We start from the raw sequence: 26,604 nt of genomic DNA, 5'->3' as shown, positions 1-26,604 counted from the left end.
ACTGTCCATGTGACGTGGAGGCCGAGCGACACACGACCTTACTGTGAAATCTAGTATTGTGGAATGCACTACTATGTTATTCCAACTTGGACATTGCTCCTGCGGAAATAAACAGTTGTGCTTCAATCTGCCCATTCCACATCACTAGCCAATGGCCAGCTACTGCCAACGCGGCCACATGGCATTCTAAAGGCGAATGTGTGACACAAATTATTTCAAGATGGTCTATTAGTTTGGTTACTTCCCATCGCTTAATTATGCTCATACTATCAGCCTATTATGCCGAATAATGCTTCATCTGGACTCTTTGTTATCATGAGGAGATAGTGTTGTGTCTCTGAACGATTTTCCTACTGTTACACGCGTAACAAGTTTAGTCTCCGCGGATTGATGGAGAATGCCAAATATGCTCATTTCGTCTTTCATTGTTTTTAAAACATCTTATCACAGTCTGCATACTTTGATGGTGCGAATCCACCTCTGGCCGGAGCAGACCTGTGATGGACACAACTTCCTATTTGTCTAGACCGAAGATCCCATTGTAAGTCCCAATAAGTCCCTAAGACGAAGTAATCTTGTTGACAAAGTTGTTGATAAAAATGACAACTTAAATCCATCATTATATTTTGGTGCCCTTTTTAATTACAAAGTTCACAGCTGTGAGCTATTCATGCGTAAAACAGGATAAGAATATATTCATTTGTATCAATATTATTTCTCACCAGCCATCATAGTAACCGGTTCATTATGAAAGATAATTGTTCAAATATACAAATGAACGCATTGAAGTTCTTACACTGTCTTTGCTACAACTACATATTGCTTATACAAGGACACATTTACTCTACGTCACGTTACTCTATATATATTCGTCTTATAATGGCAGTACATGAGATTCATTTACAACACAGGAACGCATATGCTGGCAGAGAACAGGAATTAAACACATTGAACACTTGACCGAGTGGTTGAGATTAGTGACACGCTATAAGATATGGACTATATAAAACTAAGTGAAACGTTACAGAATCACTTACAAAAGTTCCCATGTACACGTGAACGGCAAGCGCGAGATGTTCCCTACTGTACAACCTCTGTGTTGGAACAAACACAACTACATCCGGACAGAGATATGAGGTAGGATCCAGTACGTGGACAATACATGTCGGGAAAGAGAAGACTAATTAGAGGGACTTTATTTACCAATTTTATTAGAAACGCAAACCATTTTCTACCAACGTTGTTAGTATCACTGCCAGGTATACCCAGTTTCTGTACATCTCAGTCAGTAACAATGATAATAAATATGATTCTGTCCAATATATAATACTTAATTATCACGTGAATGTCATTTAGCACCATTGTCTTTGTAGATCGTGGTCCTTCACAAAAAAAAACTATACTTTTATCTATGTTTTCGAACTACAAATCGCATGTCACGTCCCTGACACCGTACTCGTGGAGTAACAGAAAGCCGCAGAAGGCTGGACACAAACTATGTACCAGGAGTCTGATTTCTGATGAGGTTAGACTGATAGGTTTAGATATTATATTGCTAAATCCATGTTGCCATGAAGCACTTTTGAAAAAGAATAGATCAGCAACCGGGACACCCGGTATGTGGCATAATAGTATATCATCCTACACGGCAGTGTTGGGACAATATGTCAAGAAATTTGCCGTACATGAAGCCTCAACAGAGGCGTCTACATTTATCCACATAAATGTAGATATACATCTACGTAGATATACATCTATCTACAACGCACGACATTATGCAAGCTCTATGCAAGCTCGCGAGTTCCTCTATGATATCTGCACCCTGCAAGGCCACCTAGCGGAAAGACGTGAAGTGCATAGTGAACTGTTCATCAGGCGAATGAAGCTTCCACCATGGGGGTTCCACCGTACAGTAATGGTGAGTAGCAGCAGAGCATGCCTCATAATGGTCACGTGACTAACATCCGGGGAACTCCCATCATCAGTATATACTGTTCAACAATTCATCTTCTCCTGTAAAGAAAGAAACAGCATTGTAACAGGGAATATGAAGATAAGTACACAAATTCACACACGAGTCGAATAGATGGGAGACAAATCAACTTCACTAGTATACCAAAATAACATAATTATTACGTTCATTATTCTTGATAAATCGCCAATATCATATCTTATACAGGTAAATAAGCATGATATGCTTGTAATCTATACATTTTTTTACAATGGCCATATGTATAAGACTTCAAATGAACGTCTTACCTAAATGGCATTCGGTGGCGACGACTTGATACCCATTGTAGTTAATTTTACATGAGATTCTGTTGTTTTCAAAGTCCATCTCTGCCACTGCCCGCAACGGGTTTATTATGACCTGAAGAAAACAAGTAGAAAGAGTTGATTTTAAGACATCGAACATATCCACATATATCTCTTCATGGTATGGGACTTTTTCATCGGAAATTGCAGACCTCCAGGAAGTGTTCTGGGTTTTCGTGAATGCATTGGACCTGAGGATTGTGTGAGTGAGTATTACACATAGCCAACCACTTCCTGAATTCCTCCACGTACCACCCTCTTACATTTCCTTTAGACATTCTACCAATTTTTCATAAGTTACTTACCTCCAGGGTGTAGGTCCCCGATGGAACACCCGTGATATCAATCCACTGGCAATCCAGGCTGTGCTTGTAAGTGTCATCACACCCCATGGAGATTCCCTGTTCACCCACATTACAGTCGTACTTAGGCTCATAACTGAGAGAGAACAGGGGGCGGTAAGTTGACATAACTAACAGTTGGTAACAAGGCTGTGATCTAACTAACCTGTCGATGGAACAATAGACAATAGATCAAATAGATCATGGTTACAGTAAAGACCATTCTAGCTTTGCATATATTCAACACATATATAACAGCGAATATGCATTTCCATTCGATACGGTCAACGTTGGCACAAATACATTAGTCCTATTGTGTTTTTGAACAGTCTATCGGTCACCGAAGGTGAAAGAACATCCCTGAACAACAGTTCCTCCTATAGTGTGTCGTACGTACCCATCATAGCAGTGAGAGTCTTCCAGGCAGAAGCTGGCCTTGTGTCCCTCAGCCACCTTGGTCCCGTTTTCGGACAGAAGGTCGTACTGCGTGAAGATCTCCATGCTGTGGTAGTGGCTGTTGGTGCAGACGTTGATTAAGACACGGTGTAATCAAATTGATATCTCCATCTTCTGCTTGGTTTTGTGTAAAGCAGCAATGTACGAGTACAATGTATGTCCCTGAACCTGTTTTTATTTGGCTAGGTTTTAGAAAAACAGGTGCCATAATGTAAACAATTGCACCAATATCGGGAAAAATCTCCTTAGGTGAGGTGCGTCCTTCCATGTGCTAGCGTGCGGCCGCTTTTGACTAAGTATATTGCACCTGGTGGTATCTTTGTAAAGCTCTAGATCACCGCTAAGGAATTTCTGAGGTACCTTTCTTCTTAGCGAGATGATAACGACTGCTCCCATGCACTAGGTACTACTCAGTTAGCGTGCCAAATGTTCACAGTCGACTAGTCTGCTACTCACGCGTGGCACTGGTGCCAGATCCACTGCGAACTGTCGATGTTAGGCCGGAAGTCGGCCTTGCCGAAATTGGCCACGGCCTGGGTAAACCTGAGGAGACGTCGGGACCCGTACGGCCACTCCATCTGGGGAGGAAGAAATATACGGTTTCTTAAGAAATTTGTTTTTTTGTCTTCAAGTGATGTGTTCAAAGTTCTGTGCAGACTGACGGGTCGTCAGTCAACAAAAACGGGATGGTCTTTATACGAATCTGCGACCTTTGGTTTACCTGACTAGAAATTAATCATGCAGGAAAGTTATAGAGATATAGTTACTGAAAATGTAGAAGTTACCTGGTACGCAGAGCTGGCTAGACAGTTCTCCTCAGCGGCACAGTACAGCAGGTACAGCGGCCGGTCCTCCAGGTAGATGGACTGTCGGACCTGAGACGCGTCTGGTACCAGGTCAGGTAACCTCGCTGCAGAAGAGCAAGGAACAAATCCCACATACTATATTATTCAGGCTTCAACCGACCATAAACTGAGAAAACGGCGTTGCTTTGAAAGAGATCAGACAAACCAATTTACTTGATGATGATTCTAGTACTGTATGTGGAGACAGATGGAAGTCTTCAAGTTTTCGTTGTAGGTTATATAACGAAAAACCTCACGGCTCCCTCCTCAATGTTTTGTTCTTACCCTGGGTACAGATGATGCCTGCCACCTGGTGACCTTTGCACTCTTTGTTGGTCCAGGACTTGTACGAACAGAAGTGAAGCGCTTCTTCCGTCCCGTCACACTTCAGGTCCGCCATGACAAAGTCCAGCTTGTCTCCCTCAAAGTACCAAACCTCCTGCAGTAGCAAAGGAATGAACGGCCTTGTAGACAAGAGGTAAAGTCACCCATACTACAATGGTCCAAGATGTTGGGTAATGCCCAGAATCGCTTGCAAAGATCTCTATCCCTTTCTGTTCATAAACAGATTTCTTGTACCGTGTATGTCTACGACACGTTCATCGCCTGTCAAACATTGTGAACTACACGGACAACACGCACGGTTTCCGACATGCAGTTCAAGTGTCGCAAGGGAGTGCGAAGTAAGAAAGAGTTAATATTCATTATTGGCTTTCTTTGAAACGAAATCGAAATAGAAGACAAATTGTGCAAGAGATTTAAAATGGAAGCCTCTTGTCTGTCCAATGCTCCAAGAGAATTCGAAAGAACTTGCGATTGAGAAGATGTACGTACCTTCAGCGCGTGCAGAGCGTATCCCATCCCCAGCTGTCTGCAGGCCACTCCGGCCTCCTTGTACGTCCAGCTGTTGCTGCAGATGATTCCCCACTTGCGTCCTCTCTGTATCTCCACTCGTCCCTCCCGCGGGTTCCGCCCACCCGACAGACGGATCTACCGTGAACATCAGCCCAGTTACTTTACACGCCACAGTAACATAAAATGCCATCAAATAGGTTTTAACGTTTAAACGTCGGAGAGCAACATGGTAATCCATTGATGTTCTTGGCACTATTGTAAATTTTCAGTTTGTAAATTTTCTACAATATATTGAAAAAAATAACCTTTTCCTTGACTTTCAGATCCGGAACGTTACATTGCACTGATGCATCATGGTCATGGGTGCAGCTGGTGGCAGAAAAGTTGGAGTGTGCGCAGTCCACTATAGACAGCTCGTTCCCAGTGCACACTACGTGGTCCAACCAGACTGGTCCATGACCTGGGAACGACATCCGGGTAACGTGATAGGTTACGTGTTACTTGCACAAGTAATAGTGATTTAGAGTCATAAGTGCGCTGTCCTCAGCCATAATTGCCACTTTTTGGGGTCTCTTTGTTACCCATGAAATAGCATGACAGCAGAAGGTTTAATGCAACATGACACGTGAAAACAAATAGCCCCCCCCCACCTGCGCAACGGTTAATTTATACGTCCAAATCCACAGCAAACAAACCAGTAAGGACAGGTTGCTCACCTTGCCCAAACTGTGCCCCTTTGGGCGCGGATCGTGCGGACCCGTAGCCGAGCTCCCTGCACACGACGCTAGCCTGTTTCAGGTCCCAGGACTGGCCACACACCGTCCCCCACTGCCGGTTATAGTAGATCTCCACCCGGCCCTCACCCGTGTTCGCACCGCCTTTTAACCGCACGAACTGGGGCTACGGAAATTAAGAAAGGTTTACAGAGTTAATTATCTATGAGACGAGTACACCTCAGTTTTTACATACTGAATCCCCTTTTTATTCGCAACTCGTAGCCAACGGCCAAGGTTATGACTTATGCGGCCCATTTCTCCTCTCAAGTCTGCACTTTCATACTGCCTTTAAAATTAGAAATATACCATTGGACGATGACGTTGGCTGAGTATCGTTACAACACCTACCTGTGTGGTAATAGCAGATAACTTCCTATGTGTTGTAGGGGAGACTCCGGAGTAACGCGGGCCCAGGTCACACTTCACCACGGCGGTCATGTTGGACAGGCAGGGCAGGGACACGGTTCCCTGGATCAGTCTCTCCAGGCGGCACTCCGTCAGGGTCGATTCCGACCCCGTACAGTCTACCCGGGTCAGCCAGGCGTCCTTGTGTAACAGTGGTCTCTCATACCTGCAGCAACAGTTGATTCCGTCAGTGGTGGAGGTTACAAGTAAAAAAATGGAGACAATTTACCGTAAGGGGCCCGGTCACAGACGTCGTACGATTGTCGTACAATCGCAAACTACGAATGTAAATGCGTACTTGGGATGTTCATGGATGTGCCCTGCAAAAATCAGCTGTCTTGTTACGGAAAGGTCTGTCTTCCTTTTCGGCGGCTGGGTCTGGACATACATGTAGTTATGGAGGGCACATACTGAATATATTCCCATTGTAACTTGGCAGCACATCTAAGCGAGGTCGACCTCTGATATGATGAACTTTGTGGAGATCGAGACTAACTTAGGGTTTGAGGGAAGTACTACTAGACATGGAGTTGTTTGGAAACGTTGACTACCGGTATATCACATACCTCATGACGGTGTCTTAATGTTTAAATCACATATTAGAAACACCAACGTAGAGCATAACTTTACATTTATACACCAGAACATTGAGATGTTACTTTGCTAAATTTGGCGCACGTATTCAAACAAGTCTTCTTGCCACATGGAGGGAACGACAACAAATGTTTAAGTTACGAGGAGGACAAAAATAGCATTTTGTAAACAGACGGCGTGACTATAAATAGGACAGAACCGCCAAATCTTTAATGTCGTGCCGTAACCACACCTGGCCTGATAAATAAGCTTCGCGCACGGATAAGGTTTTCTGACGCACGAACGCAGTGTTCCCTGCCAAGATACATGTTGTTATTAACAAGGCGGGGGGCAGGACAGTTGGGTGAAAAAAGATGAACTATTATTAGAGGGCCATGTACCAGCGGGGCGAAACCTTTTCACTCTTGTTGTCAAAAATAGCAGCAGTTGAAATGGATCACCCCAGTGACGTCAATGTTGATTGTTGACGATCCGCGCCGGATGTTTTGGATGACCTGTGACCTCGATATGACGTAAATCGATGATAGCCGATGCTCCTGCCACCACGTGGGCTTAACGCTTTGACACTTGTTGTATTAGGTTAAAAAAATGGAATCCCAGATTCTATCATACTGTATAGCTATGTTCTTTCTAAACATGTCACGTTTGGACAAAGTAAAATGTATGCTGATAAAAAGAATCCTTTTTCTTACGGTATCCGTGGAATTCGGATTTTTCTCCGAAATGTCTGAATGAACGAGCTGAATATCTCTTTAAGTGTTTTTTCAAGGAACCATTGGATGATTCGTTATCTGCTAGTTGTGCACGAGTCGGAAGTTTGGAGTATTTCAAACATCGTCGTCTTCATAGAATTGTGCTGTAGCCAGCTTTGTATTTACGATCATCAGCGAGTGTACCTTAAGCAAGAAGCTCTTTAAAACTCTTTAATTAAAGAAAGACATTCAAGTATTCCGCTCCGACATCAAAATCTGACGGAATAGAATTTCCCCGCCTCAGAACCCATGCTCATATTCCAGTTTTATTTACATCTGCACATACCGGACAATGTACGCAATCTAACGCGCCAAAGTAAACAGTAATCACAAGTGCTTCAGATGAAAGCTACCGATATCTGATATTGAAACTATCTCAAAGCGAGCTCTGGGATATCCTGCAATACCCGTAAAAGCTCACTTCAACCCAGTTCCAGATTACTTGGTGACTGGACGCCGCTGGTTCGGGCCCACGTCCAGAGAGGAGCGCAGAAAGTTGGAAACACTTCCGCAAGAGCCCAGATTTATCAAAGCAAGGTACGTGGATCATTTGCTTTCGTAAGCAAACAGCAGTTCTCATCTGCGTTTGATTACTGAATCGTGCAACCGTCACATTGCTCACCTGGCGTCAAGGACACCTCTCTCCGTAAAATTGGCTTCTGTGATCTTCTGTGGCGGTAGTGTGACTGTTATAAAGTTCCCATGAAGATTTATGAGGTGGTGCTAGCCGCGTGACGCGCGTGTCAGAGGGAAACAAACCCGATGTTGTCTACAGCTTGGTGCCTAGCCAGGTGACCTTCCAAGGGCCACTCCTGAGTGCACCGACCCGGGGTACGGGAGCCGCACGCCGCGTGTTGCTGTAAGCCAAAATACGCAGGTCTAAAACGTACGGACGACATGTCTGTAATTGTTTTCTGGTGTTCACTACGTGTACCAGGAGTCATTGCTACCAAAGCGGCTTGTCGAGGGCAAGGAACATCTCATTTGTCAAAGTTACAAAGCTACAAAAGCATATGGCGGCTATCCCAGAACTGATCCCACATAACTGAAACTGATTTTCCATGTCACAATAAAAGGTATCGCGATTCCTCTGCCAAAACTCAAACACGCGAAAAGTTGGTAGAAGAAGCCATTCGTCTGTTTTCATTATATACATTCATCAATATACATATGACATCAGCTAGCGTGGCTACGGAGAGTAACATGGCTAAAAAATATCTGACACTGACAGGGATGGTTACAAGTTCGGCCACAACATTGAATTTATTTGGATAATCTGTAGACAGAGAGACAGACCCTGTGGGACAGACCCTGTGTGGACTGACCCTGGTCAGGTTGTTGTCGCGTACAACACGGGCGCATCTTTTTCCTCCGGAATTTGTGTTTTTTTCCTCCGGAATTTGTTCTGGATACATGGAGTGCTCATAGTCAAAAACCGTCCTTCACATTTCCATTCCAAATACCAGTGACACACCGTGATCAAAAGGTTCAGCAAACTAGCTTTGAGTCAGTCCAACATGTGGTTTCTGTTCCTAGAAGACTCAAAGATTAATAGGAAGGGAATGGCGTTGTTTCGCTATACTAATTATACGTAGCTTACTGGAGTTAGACTGTATTAGAGGTTAAACGAGTATAGCATAGTATGTCAAACAAGCAGAAGTTGGGGCACCTGTATTTCCGAAGGTCGACTGTGAGGGCGTCCCTGAACCCCAGTTGACCGCAAACAACCTTAGCGTCGTTATAGTCCCATCCATCTGCGCAAATCGGCCACCACTTTTCCTGGTATTTGATCTCCACGTATCCTTCCGCCTGAGGTAATCTTTTGGTGAGGCCTCGTAGTCTGATGTCACCCACTCTTAGAGTCACCTGTAAAAAAACAACACAAATCTACAGATTTAGTGACGTGTCCTTTAAGTACAAACATCATAACGCTGTGGTAGTAAATTTACGAATGTCGCTCATTTGGTATATCATAGTCAGGTAGATTTCGTCAGTCACCGTCAACTATTGGAATCTACGTTGTTGAAATATGTTCTATATATGTATGCATATATATATATAATGTAATGTTGGTACAAACTGAATCCTTCATAGCTTTTCTTGTGATCTCTGGGGTTGATTGGACTCTTAACGTCAGGTTGTAACTGTGTGTTCAGAAGTGCATTAAATGATTGTATAAAAGTACGCCTGGAAGCTACAAATGAGGTAATTATAGGTCCTTTACCTTTTGCATCTTATAATGATTAACGGGGTCACGTTGTTGGGGGGGGGTGACCGTTTCCATAGCATGTGGAAGGACGACAAGTTTTAAATACCATGACGGTAACTGAAGGAAGAATACATTTTTCTTTATTTGATTTAGGTGATGTGACACACTGATATTATCTATAGGTTGCCAAATTACTGTACGTACTCGACACTAATCCAGTGTAAGAAAATCTTCTAGATGATATTAAATATAGCATTTGATATCACCAAATTATTATGCGTGACAACACTTTGACTTCTCCCCTTCAGCTTTCTAGTAATTCTACTAAATTTTTAGAATTAAAAAAAATCTAAATTTCAATCGTACTCGACTCAACCTCCAAAGGTCACGTGATCGACTGTCCGTCACGACAGTTGTTTATTGAAACAGAACGGAGGGCTGACATGGGTCGCCCAGCTCAAACACGCGAGGTTAATACTGTTTACAAGTTACCCGGTGGTCTAGCCTCGTCTCCGCGTATGAAATTCCTCACATTCTGACCCGACAACAACGCCGACTTCCCCTCCAATTGTTGACAACATGACTTTCGTCCGTAAAAAAACTCATCTCCGGAAAAAAACGCCCATATTTCCTGATCTTCACCCTCTAATCTTGAGCAGGAAATCTGCACTAAGTGAAACCACTCCCAAGTCGGACGTCCCCTCCGCAGCAGGGTCTAGTACGTAATGAGGGCTAAGTAGTTACAGGTCTGATCTCTGATGTTGAACTTGTCAAACGAAGGTCACGGTGACAATTGGCCGCATGCGTTTCTGGCATGGTTTGTGGTGACTGATCGCCGGTATCAGCCGCTTCCATGTGGTGCTAGCTGACAACAACAGCTTCCCTTTCTCTCCTACACACTCCTGTACTTTACATCTTCGCTTTATCAGATAGTTGGCTATTCTGTTGACTCGTGACGCCATTGCAATAAGGCACTTACGTCAAATAAGTGTTTGTGACATGTTGCTCTTTCAAGAGTGAAAGGATGTTTCGAATAGTCGGTGAGTCAGACACAGGAAAGCATTTGATAAAACAATATACCCCCTCCCCCTTGAGTGTAGGAAATTCATCATAGATGACTCTTCTCGTTGACCTTGGGTCAAGAGGCCTGCGAAAGGTCAAGGTTTGTAACTGATTAGCCGGTTTCCTATCTACCTGTGTATCCTCAAGTGACGTGCAGCGGTCAAGGTCAAGTACAGCCAATGTAAACATCAAATAGCAGTTAGTCTAGCTACGGTATCGATATCGATCTACTCCGGATGGATCTTCAGATGTCCAGAGGTCATAACGTTACAAATCGTACCCAAAAGTTACTGATGATACAGAGAACGTCCTTTGTGTATCCTGTCCAATGTGAACTGACACAAGCTCAGGGCCGGGGATGAGTTAGGAAAAATCAGATGTCAAAAACGCTGTGTCGAAGACATCTACATGTAGATAGCTATAGGTTTAAAGTTATACAATGCTCGTCAATATACATATTACTGCCTCCTCGCTCAGTTTCCCCACATGGTTTATCTGTCCTGTTGCTACAACGCCTGTGTAGTAGACATGTTGAACCCTCTACCATGTCCCCTTCGTCTGCAGTTTGCAGGTAAAGCCGCTTCCTTTGACAGGTTTTAAATCTTACAATTCAAAGTTATATTTTTTTGTTACCAAGGACATTACAGTAATGTCCTTGATGTTACATATCCAATGCATAGACAGGTTTTGCATTAACAGTAAGATGTCTAAGATGACATTACAAAAGTGTCAATCGTGCCAGCGAATGTTTCCAAGATACAAATATCACCGGGTCCTTAAAACTTAGACAAGAGAAAAGCAACTGGAAAACGACTGCCATTTGTGTCTCAGACTGCAGACGATATCTGAACCGTTACTTCCGCCTCTTTTCACCAATTATCGCAAAAACAGGAAGACGTTGTGCCCTTCATGCACTTGACCAACAAAGCACTTTGTGAGACCGTGTCTCTACAATTTAGCCCTCACAGACAAAGGAATGGCAGTAACTGACTACGACCATATGTAAAGAGCCAGGTGTGTGCGGCCCGAAACATCGGGTGAATGAAGCTTGTGTTTCTTACAAGAGCTGTTGAAAAGCGAACATGTCCCGGTAAAACGACTTCCCAAAACATCAGAGGAAAGGCCTACCCAGAGAGAATAGCGAGCATTCCAAGCAGTTTGACCTTTCTAAAATGGGACATCTCGGGAGGGGCTGGTCTACTACCGAATTTATGGGGACACTTCACACAGTAGGGCTCTTATTTGTTATACTAGAGGGTTTAGATGTCTAAACACCCCGAGACATGAGACAGGACACATACACCTTAGGTACAAACCTGTATAAGACACGACACAGCTGCTATGCATTGGGGACAGACCGTTTCTTGTAGCTGTGTCTCTGTCGTCCAAAAGATAATAAAAAGATGATAACAAACAGATCTTTATATTACGTGTCCAACTTCAACCACACCTATGAGCAATAATTTGAGGCGATGGAAAACAACCATCAATTGATCTTAACACTAATTCATCGTTTTCACAACACGAACCGATTGCCTCGAAGGCAGGTGCCTCCGAACCTTCACTAACAAACAACGGTCCATCCCTCGCTGAATCCAGATTGTTCTGAACTACGTCAGGTGGATGACGTAGTCCTTCGCGCTACGTAACAGAACATCCACGTGAGCGTAAGCTCCAGGGGTTCAAGGCCCCGTCTCCTTTTTAGGTATTTCTCGAGACAAGGAAGTTAAGCCAGGATAAAGTCAGCCACACGACACAGTAAGATCCTTTACAAAGTAGAGCTGAGCTGCACCAAACAGCTTCAAACAGTCTTCCGAGCTCCTTGGTTACACGTTTGAAACTCCACAATTTTAAACATTCGAAATACAGTATATTACTTTGTCGTTCACATCGCTCAGGATCTGCAAGTGAATACGAAACGACAAGAGGTGGATGAAATGTCTGAGACGAAGCAATATCAGGTACCAGAAACAGCTGTCCGTTTTCAAGAGCACCTCTATTGCAGTTACCTAATGGTCCAGCCATTAAAAATCTCCGCGATCAAAACATGGACAGATTCTGGATCCTGTCCAGATTGCAGGGAGCAGTTATTTGTGTGCCAGTTGCTTACGACAAGGACCGGTGGGTTCATTGACACAGGTTTGGCACCAATTACCTTATTTTTCCTTTTTCCAGACTATGTTCCCCCTGCCTATCATATTATGAGTCTCTGGCGTATTGATTGGAAATGCGAACCTTTCGCCCATTGTAACCGGCGGTACTTACCAGCCAGGCCAGCGTGGAGGGAACTGCAGCCACCAAGAACAGAAACAGAACCCGTAAATGTCGTTCCATGGCCATTGCTGTCGCCGGCTTGTCTCCCAAGTCTCAGGAATGGCCTGTGTGTTTGCTCCAGCGCTGTGAGTAATGAATTCCAGTATTGCACTATTTGTACAGTTCTGGGGGTCGCCTGCGTCACCATGGACACGCCAATCAGAGGCCGGGAAGTTTACTAGGTGGGGGATTCCCGCACTGGGGATGATTCAGCGATGACTCTGAGAGGACCGTGAAATGCATCAGTTATTTCCACCTACGCAGCTTTAAGTGACACTTAGCTGCTGGAAAAGACCCAAAAGAAACTCATAAAAACATCAGCAAAATTGCTCTTCGTTAAGACGTTTCGCCTAACTATGTTAGATGTCTGAAGCAGTCTTGATTGGGTAGGCACTTGTGGATGCTCAGGGCACAGGTCAACCAAACATCACACCCATCTGTTCTCTGCAAACAGTTCCAAAGGCGACAACTAGTTCTCCCCGTTGTGTTATTGCCACATTTACGTGAGGCACTGCGGTTTGGGCGAAGGAGGGATTTCTCACGCCTAATGGCCGACCGTGATCAACATGGCGGCTGATTGACAGGTGCACAAACGACCACGCAGAAACCTGTCACGTCACAAACATGTGTAGAACAGGTGCATCACGGTAAGGAGATAAGACCTGCCTTACACGCGTCTCCGAGGACCTGTGTGTCTTATCATAATCAAGTACACATCAGCACATTGACAGGATTATCTTCTGGTTGGTGCTAATCTTGAGCTAACAGGGTCACGTAAATCTGGAAAGCCATGTTCCAAAGCTTGTGGCACGACGTTTGGAAGGCTAGTATTATACTTCATCACTGAATATGCAGTTCACGTTCAAATGTCTTAATACTAAAGTCAAAGTAAAGAACATTGTTCCCTCTACGCTGTGGCACCTCCATTTATGTGGTACCTCCATAACGTTTATATTTGTAGCGATATTTGACTTCAGTTCAGACATAAATAAATTTCGCAGAGCTCCAATTTGTTCCAAATCTTCAGAGCTCAGTTTCTTATTGAGACATGATGGTGATAAGAAGTAGGTATCTGATAAACTACACGGCGTAAAACGGCCCATCCCTGCCTCCGTCTCGTAATTTCCCGCCATGACTCAGGCAGACGCAGCGTTAGGGCGCTCCTACGCACGTCTCGCTAATTGGTCGGCGTCCAGGGCACAACCTTTACAGGAGAGCAGACAGAATATTCTCCGAGAACTTCCTTGTGGCACGTCATGTCTAGGCGAGGAAAAACAGGGAATCGTCTGCTTTGGATCAATGTCGTCTGCAGTTGTCGTCACGATCGTTCACTTCCACCTGAAAACCCCCGGTTTTCCCCGAAACACAACGCCATGGTCATGAGAAAGGCCACGAAAAACAACTTCCGACAGGGAGTGTGGTAGTGCCAATCACGTACCAAAACCCACGCACCGGAAAACGTAGTAGGGAAACTCCGACGTGTTGGTGGGAAAAATAGATCTTAAAATAGAAGATCACAGACGTGGTCTTTAGTTTTTAGGACTTTAGCCTTTCCGAAAGCCGAAGAGGTCAGGGCCATAGTAGACGCAGTCTGTCTTTAGAGATGAGTTGGATGGTCACCGCATGTTTTCTTACAAAGCACAGACACCGGGGATAACCCCTGATACCCGAATACCTGTGGGCTGGTTCAGGCCAGTACGTCAACCACAGACATGGTTTCTCTTCAGTCGGCTGTTGCGGATTCGAACTGTGCCATAGGTTAAACCGATAAGCCTTGGCGCTTAAACACTTATTTTTGTAATCTAGATCTAAGATATCGGCGTTGAACATTACCATGGTCGTGAATAAGCCAAGTGCATTTGGCAGAGATGTTGAGTTCCTTCGTCATAGCGCGGTTTCCTCTTCCCACGATTTCCTCTGTGCCAAACCTACTACGGACACCACCGCCCACAAGATATGGATTTCCCGCCACAAAACAGGAAATTACCATCACAAAACTGACTTATTTATGTTATAGTGAGGAATGGATCACGAGTAATGCCCTCTGTAATCTGTAGGTCAACACTCTGACGAGCGAATTTGTTCTCTCATCTCCCGTACTTTGCAGTGACTACTTTTACTTTCCAAGGCAATCATGTAACAGGATATATATTACAGCCTCGGGCTTTTTTGGCATAAATCAGATAGTAAAACCACTATCTGACTCTAATTAAGATACGACCAGGATAAGCCCTAGCCATTACTCTCATGCGTTTCCCCATCATCTGGTGACAGGCCTGGGGTTCCTGAGATGTCACGGCCTGGAACAGGACGGATCAGTGATGAAAAATCCCTGAATCCCACCACAAGTTGATATGAATTTATAACTTCGCTTTCTGAGAAGGTGCATGTAGGAGGCATGGGAAGCATGATTCATCTAGAGAACAGAGCCTCTGAATTGACTAGACACAGAATCTCTACGGTAACGTCGCGATCGCTTTCGTCGTAGGCCGCCGTACCGCCGTACGACCTTCCTGACGTTTCCAAACAGGCTGTGACAGAACCACCGATCTCAGACAGCATTTTCGGTAACAGGATCGCTGAATTTTGAACGATATATGTACGAATTCCCTTTTTAATCGTACGACAATCGTAAGACGAATTGTGACCAGGATCTTATGAATACTAGAAGTAGAGTCACCAGGTAGGCTCCTTCAAATGCATCCAGCCGGAACAAGAATTCCAATCTTTGAGCACAGATTAAAGAAATGCGTAAATGTTCGCAGGAGTGAAACAGGTGGATAGGATTCCGTGACTGTCTGGGCAGGGTACGGATATAACATCGACGTCATCAGTTCCTAACCCAGTGACAATCCGGTGGGGTCGGGTGCGGGCCGAACCCCGCTGGATCGAGTTCAATAGGTTATTGGGTGGAGCCGGACTCCAAGAACAGGCTTAAACGTCAATCAACTAGAAAGCAATCTGGATAAAATCAAACTAGATCCGGATCGCTAAACCAAACGTCTGTTTTGTGGTGCGTGTTTCGTCATGATGGACAATTTGACTGACGGATCGAAGCATCCTTCTTCGGAAGGTCATCAGATAGAAGTCTGTTACGTCACGTCTTCCTCCTACTCATCTCTCCCCTCCCAACCCTTATCATCCCGGTATGGAGCTTCCCTTGACATTAACAAACGACGTATCAGAGAGATCGCCAGGGCAAGACGAGAAGGATAAATTTCTTCCAAGTTGTTATAAATGTTCGTCGATTAGGGGGCAGCATCTTAATTTTGAAAAACAAAAATTGCATTCCGTCGATGATTGCACCGTCTGACAGCTCGCACTATCACGTACGTGTGGGACCAATCCAGAGAATCCATCTGAGCATGCTCAGTATCATCGAGATGACAGGAACCACCAAGTCTTCTTTCTGCGCACATGTCTCCAGCTGACTCGTCAGGGCTTCCCCAGCGTGGATCTGCACCATGGGTTAACGTGACCACCGGCACGTCTGAACTGAAGACTCCGCATTCTTCGCCTGATCCCGACATTCTGGGACAGGGTGGGGCACTGCAGTCTTCACCACCACGGCCCAATAGAATAAGACGAAGCAGTTTTTACCGTACTAAGCAAGAAAATCGTAATTCATAACGCGATTACACCATGTTTTATGTTTCATACCATGATTACACAACTTATATACACATTCCTTGGCGACCTCACCCTCACAACCATGTCCATCAACAGAAACCCAGCCTCGTTTACTCACGGGTAGATAGAGCTGCTATCATACGCCAAGACCCAACTTCGTACGTTATACCATAAATTGCATGTAATACCAAAGGTGGCCTGGGCCAGATCACATGTGTTGGCAGGACCAGTCGTTTTGTCTCAGTTACACCAGACAGAGCTGACAGCTAACGGTACATGTAGTTCCAGGGGACTGCTTGGTTTAAGTGACGTCTTGACTTTCATCAATAAGACGTCTTCAGGTGGTCACGACAAAGGCATCTTTGATCTTTCCAACGCCCTCACTTCTCCGTCTGCAGCCACCTTCTCACTACTTGTAATTTTACCACCGTTAGGACAGAAACCAGTTCGTAACACCAAACACACCTGCACCTCCCTCTGTGTTTGGCATCAATAGTAAAGGTGTGGCGTACAGATGGTCTTCTGTCGTAACACAGGTCCATAGAGTCCAGTTTTGCACCATTATCTAAACTTCAAATTGAATTCTCACATAACGACATGCGCTAGTTCAAGTATTAAACACAACTTTCGAAGAACCCCCAAGCGGTTAGGTAACAAACTACACCCTCATGTTATACTAGTATTGGGAATGATTGATAACGAGATTGCCACACCTAAGGAGATACTATAGTATCTGTGGTAGGCATTTACAGTATGTGTTCTAATTTCTTCGAAATACATGTACAGCAACCCTATGGTGCTTTTGGTGCGTGGACTATCCCGTGACATTGTGTTATTTGATAGCGATTCGAAGCGGTACAGGATTGTCAATAGCCTCAAGTTTTTTAATAACTGATATCTAGAAAAAGTAAATTTGATCATTTGCTTGCCTACTAACAAGCGTCGCTGTCGCTGTTTTCAAGTACGCCGCCTTGCGAAGTTGGACTGAACTGCAGACACGCATTGTCAAGGGGAAGGTCGTCCATAATAAATCACAGATGTGATGTACGCCCCAGTCAAAATAAGGTCTCATCTGCTGTTGTTGAAGATAGATAAAAATCTAACTAACTCAGACAATACACGAATTTTTCTCAGACTCGATGAAATCGGGATAAAATCCAGGGCGTCGACAAGTTGATGGGGATCTCATTTCACACTCGTTAGTCTAGGCGTCAGGTGACCACAGTCGGACACTGATAACGCTCGTTCTGTCAAAAACTACACATGCTGGCGTGCATGTCGTATGTCAGAGTAGGTCCCAGATCTAGACACAAATGGGTCAGGTAGGGAGAATTGACGTGCGCCAGGCAGAAATATGCAGACTGACCAAAGGCCAGGATAATTACCGAATTCCAGTGAATCACTCGATAACTTACATAGTGCACACTTGGGCAAGTTACCATTTTTTTCCTGGCCTGATTCGCTTCATCTATATTTCCAGCGTACGTACCTCTAGGGGCGGTCAGTCACAGCTTCACAGATGACCATTTCGACAGTCGCAAGACTCTGCAGTATGCAAATTCTAATTTTGACAGACAGTAGATGTAGTAGATGTGTTGGAAAGTCGGCATAGGATGCGACTAAGGTGGTGAATGGAGTAGTATGTCCTTTAACGTACTACGTTACTACCAATGTAGTCTTCAAGCAGATGGCGGAAGGAAAATGACACGTCTTGTGATATTTTGCAGAGGTGATATTCGCAAAACAAAACGTGTTGCTATTTCCAGTTCCCATGTGCTTGAAGACGACGATGTTGTGTTGTAAGTGTTGTGTTACTGTTGCTAAAGGGAGCGTCAGTCGTGTTACGTTGTTATACAACTACAGATATTATAACTTAGCTAACATGCGGGACTCACTACGGGGGCTCACCTGACTTACGTATCGGTCTGAGATGTCGATGTCGTCCCGGACCTCGGTGCTGCAGACGACGCCGGCGTCCTCGTCATGGTTACAGTCGTTCTTCCCCCACCCGCGATGGGAGCAGTCGCCTATCTTGGTCTCGTTCCCTTTGCAGACGACATTGTCCAGGAAAACCTGACCTACAGAAGGGACAGACGAGTACGTAAATGCGGTTTTGTACTTAGTATTTTCGCTCCCCACCTAAACATGGTTTGGGTCAGTTTCCTGAGCGTCGTCAACCTGGGCGTGTGCGTAGGGTGATAAAATTGGTCCTTGGCCTGGTTGCTGGGGTACGCATTCACAGCCATCTCGTTAAACGCGGGTCATGGTCAGCTTGCGGACGGCCACACAAACGTGAATCTGACATGCGCCGGTAATCTTGTTTGCTAGGATCAGATCACTTTACAGTTTTTTTTGTCCACTGAATGATATATAAGCATTTCAAACAAGCTATTTTGTATCAAAATGACTAAAAGTGAATTTTTCGGATGATGTTATGTGGAGACCAAATCATGCACGTCCATGTAAATGAGACCAGTGTAATTGATCACATTAATGTAGGCCTGATTACGACAGCCCCTCCCCCCAGCTACTCTCCAAGCAGAGGTTGATTGAGAAGATAATGGCCTTCTTCCATGTACCTTTATTCTTCGGAGGCCTTTTGGACAGTTTCTTGTCTATTGGATATTGACTATTGTGTTGCCAGTTGGATACGACTCTGCCACCGAAATATGTGCTCGGAGATTACTTCCCCCAACATCCCCACAGTTGTACCGCCCCTCCAGGAGAAACAGGTTGTCCTCCCGACCCTCCACCAGCATCCCCACAGTTGTACCGCCCCTCCCAGGAGAAACAGGTTGTCCTCCCGACCCTCCCCCAGCATCCCCACAGTTGTACCGCCCCTCCCAGGAGAAACAGGTTGTCCTCCCGACCCTCCCCCAACATCCCCACAGTTGTACCGCCCCTCCCAGGAGAAACAGGTTGTCCTCCCGACCCTCCCCTAACATCCCCACAGTTGTACCGCCCCTCCCAGGAGAAACAGGTTGTCCTCCCGACCGATCCATCAGGAGGAAACCGAGTCAGGAAACCGGATGGGAGGGGTGAGGGCGAGTCTGCGGTTTCCTGTTCCACGATCTCCGTGGTATTTCGGGATGGCCTCCGACCAAAGTTGACATTTCTACCCATGGGCCGTCAAGCAGTTTATCTTCGATACCGTTGATTAGGTAGATAATAGTTATACTGATTTACCTAATTCAAGACGCCAACAATCGCTCATGATCAAGTTCAACGTTATGTACATCATGATCATGAGTAGTTCATGACAATGATCACTCCATAATAGGAAGACCCTCTAAAAGATAGAGCGAGCAACGGTATCATTTTGCTTTATTCCTGTCTTACACTGTACATGTAGACACCATTTGAGTACGAGATACAAAGTCTTTGACGATAGCCTAAAAAGCGCAATAGACATATATGAAGGAGAGCGGGAGAAAGGGACGAACCAGATGAATAAATCCCATGCATGTTAGTCAGCTACTGAATCAGCCCACAGAGACAACCCAACGCCCCCGCGGATACCCATATATTCCGCTAGTTATTTGTGTTGTCCTCAAGGTCACGACCAAGGAGATTAAATGCAGCATTAAACATTCCATACGAACTCGGAAAACTCTTCAGAGAGTTCCTCTCGTGGTTTAAGCCATGCAACCAAGCAATCACGAAAGCAAGCAACAAATAAATCATTCAATCAACAAGTAAACAAACAAACACACTTGACACAACTGTGAAAACATAAACTTTCCAATGGGGAGGTAGGAAAACAACAGCTAACGTTACATGTAAATTCACAAAGGTAACGGAACTCATTGGCCTTGGTGACAGGCCAGATTCAAGGACATCAGTGTCCCTACTGAATACCCCGGCAAATCAACATCATCTGGACTCTGGAGAGTGCGATGAGGTTAGGGCACATTCCTCGCCAGTAGGAGGCATGTTAGGGGAAGGGGAGTGTGGTTTGTGCATAGCCTGGGCTCTTCTGGACACCCTATGACTGAAATTCTGCCACACGGGTTTACTCTGATAGGTGCACTGATGACTCTGAATCGTTGACGTACCTGCGAGCTACCCGTGACAGAACGGTGACCTGCCCATGACCTGCCTTTACCACAGTGACCGTATCAAACTGGTTCGTTCTACTCGTGTTTATACGGTGTGTCCATACAGACTTGTTTAGCAGGATGGCACACACCATTCTTAACGATATATAAACGCTGCTAAATGCCCCCCTTATATCTGTCCCCAATAGTGCATGACGGCTTTCGTTAGTAAAGCCACCTGTTCACACTAGATGGGGCACAACTCGCCGTGCAGGTCGCGGTGTGATCCCCCCTGTCTGTACACAATCACGGGCTCTGATCACGGGCAAACGGAGCGAGGAACACCAGTATTACAGCAGACAGGAAATATCGTGTCTAGACATATAACAAGTCTTGTGCATAAAGAACAAGTGCGTCAGCAGTCTAGACCACCAAGGGAAAATCCCTGGTTATGAATTCATGACACATGATCTTAGCAATCAGACAGATTCACTATAAAAATTACGTACCTAACGTTACACATGCAGTGGCGTCCTGGAAAAAAGATTGTACACTTCATTGTGCTAACAAGACATAACGTCACAATTACTTGTTACTTTCAATCGATCGACCCGTCACAGTGTTTCTTCCACGTCCTTATTTATTCTTTCCTCTTCTCGATCTATCTGTTAGTCTACCACTCATTTATCTATTGAACTCTGCACATCATGGATTACGTTTGGTGCCAATTGCAGTGGGATAGTAGTACATCCACATCAGGCTAGTGTTGCACGCTAAGAGAACATTTGTCTCTTGGTATAAGATTTGCCATGAAACATATATTTATGTGGCGGGACACACACAACCAAGGGCTTAGGACAAGCTCTTAAGTTCTTAAGATACGTTTAGACATGATGGCTTTCACGGAGTCTGGTGTGTACTTTTGTTAGCGGAGAAACGATTTTTTGTGTTTCATTGGAGTACCATGATCACAATATCCTGGGAACGAGTGTGTTCCCGCCATTGCTGGCCTGCTTCCTCTCACGTCCGACTGAAACAAAGTCTCTGATTAGCCCAAAGTGTTGGCAGTGTGCCACGAAAGGTCTCAAGACTCGTCAATTCCAAAACTGTCCAGTCAACTTCTGTCAACAGCCTGTTGCTTAATCCGAGGAACGAAGGGACAAGGCGTCTGCAATATTAGCCCCGGTGGAAGTGACCCGGAAACCACCAGGGTCATGCCTGTCTGACACGCCTCTCTTGGCATGCTATGCACCTGTCCACATTAATAACCTAACGCCGCTACAGAGTTACAGAGATCACGCCCGAATATCCCTCAGCCACACGTGACTTGTCATTTGGAATCGTAAGTAGGTTACAGGTGAGATTTCCCTCTGGAGTTCAATGACCTCAACCCCTCACCCCCCCCCACACACACACACGTGCAACGTTCCGCACCATGTGCAACTTTCCGAACCGTCATCACGATTTCTGACCGTGCGCGTCAGCAGACCATTTCAGGCGACCTCCGTCTTGACCATCTCTCACCACGGACACGGCCAACATTACGGGACAGCACAGTAAATATACGGAATGCAAAATGTCATACTTTATCTGGTTGCTCCGATTAAAACTATTTTAGTACTACTTGTATATAATCCATTAAACGGTAGCGCAAACTGTTTTCTTTCTTTTACACCTAAAATTGAATTATGTAATCCGAAAACATCATCCCTTGCAGTGTGAAACGGTCTTTCCCAAAGTCAATAATATATCGTATTTCAGAAGGGATGTGACGGTTTACCGATGTAATCGTGACCACATACAACGGAGCACAACAATTCAACAAGATCGTTCTGGTTAGAATGTCCGATGTTCCTTTTTAGTATGGAGGAGATTTTTCATACCTGTTCCGGGTCCGAAGAACGAGCTCCGTTTGAAGTCCACCGCGCCCTTGTACCCCAGCTGACGGCAGACCACATTTGCAGCGTTGATATTCCACTCATCGTCACAGATCGTCCCGTACTCCCCGTTGTACAAAACCTCGACTCGCCCCTCGTTGTCGTCACTCCCGCCCCGCAGACGGATCTCGACCGTCTCCAGCTCCTGCCCGACCGCTGCAGACACCAGGAGGACCACCAGAGCCCACAACACCCGCACCCTCGCGCCCGCTTCCATCGCCCTCCGCACGCCACCGCCCGCCGGCCCGCACATGCTCACCCTCTAATTGGAAACAAAGTTATGAGATTCTAGGCGGGTGAACAATGGATGGGTGGGGGTTGTCAAGAACCTTCGTCACCTTGTGCTGTGGTTAGTAATTATGTACACGAATGCCTTCTCGGGTCTTTTGTTAGCAATCGACCCGTTTGCGCAATATGTATATGTAATAAAGGCATCGTTTGTCCATGTTGAAAGGCCAAGGTCACGGTCAGTCCAAGGTCAAGTGGCTCCTGTCCACACACCAGAGATCTTATATCGTCTGATGAATAATGATCCAGAAACATCCCATTTCGAGTTAGGTTTTATTTGTTGCAGGCCTGTGACGCCTTTGATAACACATAACACATGAGCCATAGAATGATAAACAAGGGCGGTGAGAAAATGATTAAACAAGCTTATAAAATCCTTGATCTACTGATTTTTTCTTTTTCATGTGGAGGTAATTTGTTGTAAGGCAATTTAAAAGGATAAGTAAGATTTGTTTTGTTCACAGTAGTCGTTTGATTAAGATAAAATTGTGTATAATGATCCACTGAATACGCCTGTGAACCAGGGTCAAACTCAGGCTGTTTATCAAGTTCTATTTCTGGTGTAATTGCCAGTGTCCTCAACCACAAAGTCAAGCTCATGCAGAGAGATCCTATTTCATCTTGGCTTGGGCGAAATGATGGATCGGCTGCCAGTATCCTGACCGCGCTGCCGGTTTCTCCCTCCGCCACTTTTGTCACAGTGCCAGTCCCGGGCAGCTCATGACGTCACCAAGAAGATCGGCTGTACCGGGCAAAGCTATTGAACTTGACGTAAAACGACGTTTGAACCGGCAATAAAAGTTTATCAAATGGAGCGGAGAAAGTTATAGCACAATTCATACTTGTAGTACTACGATATTGAAACGATTGGTATATAATTTTACTGGTGGCTGTTTCGCAAGAATGAGAATGACAGCTAGTATGAAGACGACGACATTCCAGTGCGCATTACCAAACAAGGCAGCGCGTCTTATGCTAGCCCAACTGTGTACAGTAAGGGGATTCAGGGCTTACAGTACAATTTGCAATTGTGATGGTGAAGCTAAGTCGTTTTTGATACTTCCGTTCCTGTAGAAACAAGCCAGGCGATCTGCCGTCTTGTGGTTTGAACTTGGCGTTCGTCCCACATTTCCCGGGCAGAGCCACAATGGCGGTATTGGTACCACATGGCAACTTTGACACCGTAGAAAACACGTAAATACACAGATATAAATTTACATCGCAACTCGAAAGCTTGGACTGATTATAAAAGACTTGTTGTTGTTTGATTTACATAAATGTAAATGTATCTCCGTGCTTCTCCAGTTAGGTTTTCAACCCTGTGGTTTCAGGCATGGTAAAAATGGTCATCGTTGATAAGAACTCAATTTAACGGCAAGAATCAGTTGATACCGACAGAAACATAATTGATTTTTCAGGCCAATGAAATCACGGATCTAAAGGCATGATTTTCTAGCAAGCATCTAGTTTAAATGAGCAAGAATAATAATCCTAACTCTAGTTGTAAAGTCAGTTTTTGCCAGAACAGATTCATTGGCTGCCTCCGACCTCCGGTATACTGACGTGAAATCGCTAAGTCGGGCGGAGAGCAGGAGGTTACACATACTAGCAGTGTACTAGCAGAATGCAAACAGATCCTAATATAGAATATACGATATGTGGTCCAACACTACAGCAACGTATGACCAAGGTCGGTGCGTAAGGTCACACCTAAGGACCGCCCTGCATGATGCCAGACGCCATCTTGGTAGGATATAGGAAGGCCCGGTTCAGAAAACTGTAGTTGCACCGACAGAGTTTTTATACTCCTTGCACAACCTGACATGTGTTCAACATGCAGAGTGTTTTCCTTCACCAGGATTGATATCTGTTGACAGCTCGTTAGCCTGTAGGTCAATCGAATATGAGGAAATACCCCGGGCCTAGAGGCATGTCAAAAATTCCCATCCTTCAGAAGGAGAGCTGGGGTGTACTTCCTAGTCTTCAAACGCCATGTTCCATCTCCACGGAACCAATTCACCTGCTCCTGGACGATGCACCGTACTGAGCTTGTGTAATCTGCGAAAAGTACCAGTAACTTGCACTTTGCGTAAGGTTTCCTATTTCGAAAGTATGTTTGTTGCGGGCAAAGCCTTCATTTGATCAGGAGGACGTTCGTAGATCTTAATGAAGACTTCAGAGGACGCAATTCTTGCAAGGAGATTACTGTAATAAGATTCAGGCTGATCCGATATTCACGATACACTTTCTGCATAGTTTCTTTGGGGAGAGGTCGCTGTATATATAACTGTATACGTAGACTGCCCTACCCTGTGGAGTGAGTAATGAGTCCCACACACGGTCGACACTTTTCGCTGACTTTTCCCAACCCACCGCCAGCAGCCCACTTCATCTCCTGTTTGACAATCATTTATCTTCATCTGGATGGCAGAACAACACAACTGTTTTCTCCGGCTCCGTTTGCCTGTCATGGTTTGCCAGTTGCCTGCCTAATGTGAAACAGACTCCTTCCTATATAACGGGCGATTGTTTTCTGTGTGTAAACTTTTACGAAAATATTGTGTCTTCTCTAACTTGTCGAATGTCTGAACGTTTGAATTTGAGGGCATTGAGATCGTTTCTATGATTTATGAAATTTGATAAACAGATTCTTTCTAGTGCGACACGTATAAGATGAATTTCAAAAGACTCAACTATTGCCCTGTAGATGAAAATTATATCCACAAGAGCATGTCCAACCCAATCAACTGCCATATCATGTGCTCACTGTTATCGGTATGGTCGGTGATTAGACGTTGCTGAAAGCCTGTCCGTGGCACTTGCTCAAATCATCCGTCATCAAACTTGACAAGGTCTGCACCATGAGCCATGGTCACCTTGTGCAGCATTATAAACCTGACACCTTCTATAACAAATTATGTAAACGTATGGGCGAGCTAAAAACGAAGATCATGCACCAACATTTTTGGTTCATGGTCTCATAGTTCGATACCGATGGAGTAAAACTTTACTTCCTATCTGCCAGAACGCGGTAAAAGTTAAATCGAGTTTCCATAGTTTTGGCAACTTCTGATATCGCCATGCACATATATAAATTTACCTCACACAGTGTCGTGACCCACTTGGCGACAACCCACACAAACGTGACTTGGAGAACTCCTTACCCTTGCCGTCCTTGGTCCTTAGGCTCCGCCTCCCTCTCAGCGTCTGTCTCCTCCTTGACTCTTGTCCAAGTTGCCTCCAGGAGAATCCTTTAGCGCATAACTTCTATTTGTAACCCACGACAGAAGAACGCTCTGCAAGTTGGCAAGGCTCTGCCACGAGAACGGCCCGAAAAAGGTGCCCGACAAGAAGGGCGTGTGTAGTTTTACCCAGACGTCCGGACTCGGGCAGCTGTCGGTCCCAGCACAGCTCAGGACGCGTCTGCCCTCTGTTCTCCGTGCCCCGCGCGTGTTTATCGTCTGTACTTGGGGTGATTCGGTAACTTCTATCCGGTCGTGCAGCCGTCTTCTCTCGCCCTTCTGTACTCAGACACCCTGTGCCTGGTCCTCACGTCTCAGGAATGCCGCTCAGCGTTTCGACTGCCACTTCCTCAAATATTTGCGGGCACAATAGGATCTTCAAACAGACGTCCGACCAGGGAAGGGACGCCGCTGTTCATCATCTCTGAGGATTTCAGCGGGGGTTACGCGTTTCACGTTTCTCCAGATCTAGTCGATCCGTGTGTAGCGAGCGAGCGTAGTAAAGTGATTAGTGACCCTAGGTTCACAAGAAGATCGAGAATTAGG

The 26,604-nt window shown here is 45.2% G+C and overlaps 1 protein-coding gene across 3 annotated transcripts; it reads right to left on the bottom strand.

The window, feature by feature from the left end:
- Window positions 1–619: 619 nt before the first annotated feature.
- On the bottom strand, window positions 620–26,486 carry LOC109486842 (lysyl oxidase homolog 4-like). Of its 3 annotated transcripts, none has more exons than XM_019790746.1 (15): window positions 25,981–26,486; window positions 22,475–22,790; window positions 18,463–18,632; window positions 9,010–9,206; window positions 5,938–6,160; window positions 5,530–5,713; window positions 5,119–5,273; window positions 4,793–4,948; window positions 4,244–4,397; window positions 3,899–4,023; window positions 3,570–3,691; window positions 3,055–3,171; window positions 2,622–2,754; window positions 2,260–2,371; window positions 620–2,013 (listed from the first exon to the last, which is right to left on the bottom strand). In XM_019790746.1, the coding sequence occupies exons 2-15, from the start codon at window positions 22,779–22,781 to the stop codon at window positions 1,982–1,984; spliced, it is 2,187 nt and encodes a 728-aa protein (XP_019646305.1). In that variant the 5' UTR covers window positions 22,782–22,790; window positions 25,981–26,486; the 3' UTR covers window positions 620–1,981. The 3 variants fall into 3 exon arrangements, with proteins under 3 accessions (XP_019646305.1, XP_019646306.1, XP_019646307.1); XM_019790747.1 differs by having other exon boundaries at window positions 18,472–18,632; window positions 25,981–26,485; XM_019790748.1 differs by lacking the exons at window positions 18,463–18,632; window positions 22,475–22,790; window positions 25,981–26,486 and adding an exon at window positions 12,877–13,037.
- Between the last annotated feature and the right edge of the window lie 118 nt (window positions 26,487–26,604).

The sequence above is a fragment of the Branchiostoma belcheri genome, unplaced genomic scaffold (genome assembly GCF_001625305.1).
Source record: "Branchiostoma belcheri isolate BF01 breed outbred unplaced genomic scaffold, Haploidv18h27 scaffold83, whole genome shotgun sequence".
Classification (NCBI taxonomy): Eukaryota; Metazoa; Chordata; class Leptocardii; order Amphioxiformes; family Branchiostomatidae; genus Branchiostoma; species Branchiostoma belcheri.
Note: the sequence above shows the minus strand (reverse complement) of the source record. Positions and strands in the feature narration are given on the sequence as shown.

Bases quoted from the DNA above. Each gene is read 5' to 3' on its own strand.
- LOC109486842 (XM_019790746.1), bottom strand. From the start codon at position 22,781: ATGTGCGGGCCGGCGGGCGGTGGCGTGCGGAGGGCGATGGAAGCGGGC. The intron at 6,161-9,009 runs GTGCCCCAACTT...CTGTTGCTGCAG, and splicing joins GTCGACCTTCGGAAATACAG to GTATGAGAGACCACTGTTAC. The intron at 3,172-3,569 runs GTGAGTAGCAGA...CTGCACCAACAG, and splicing joins ATCTGGCACCAGTGCCACGC to CCACTACCACAGCATGGAGA.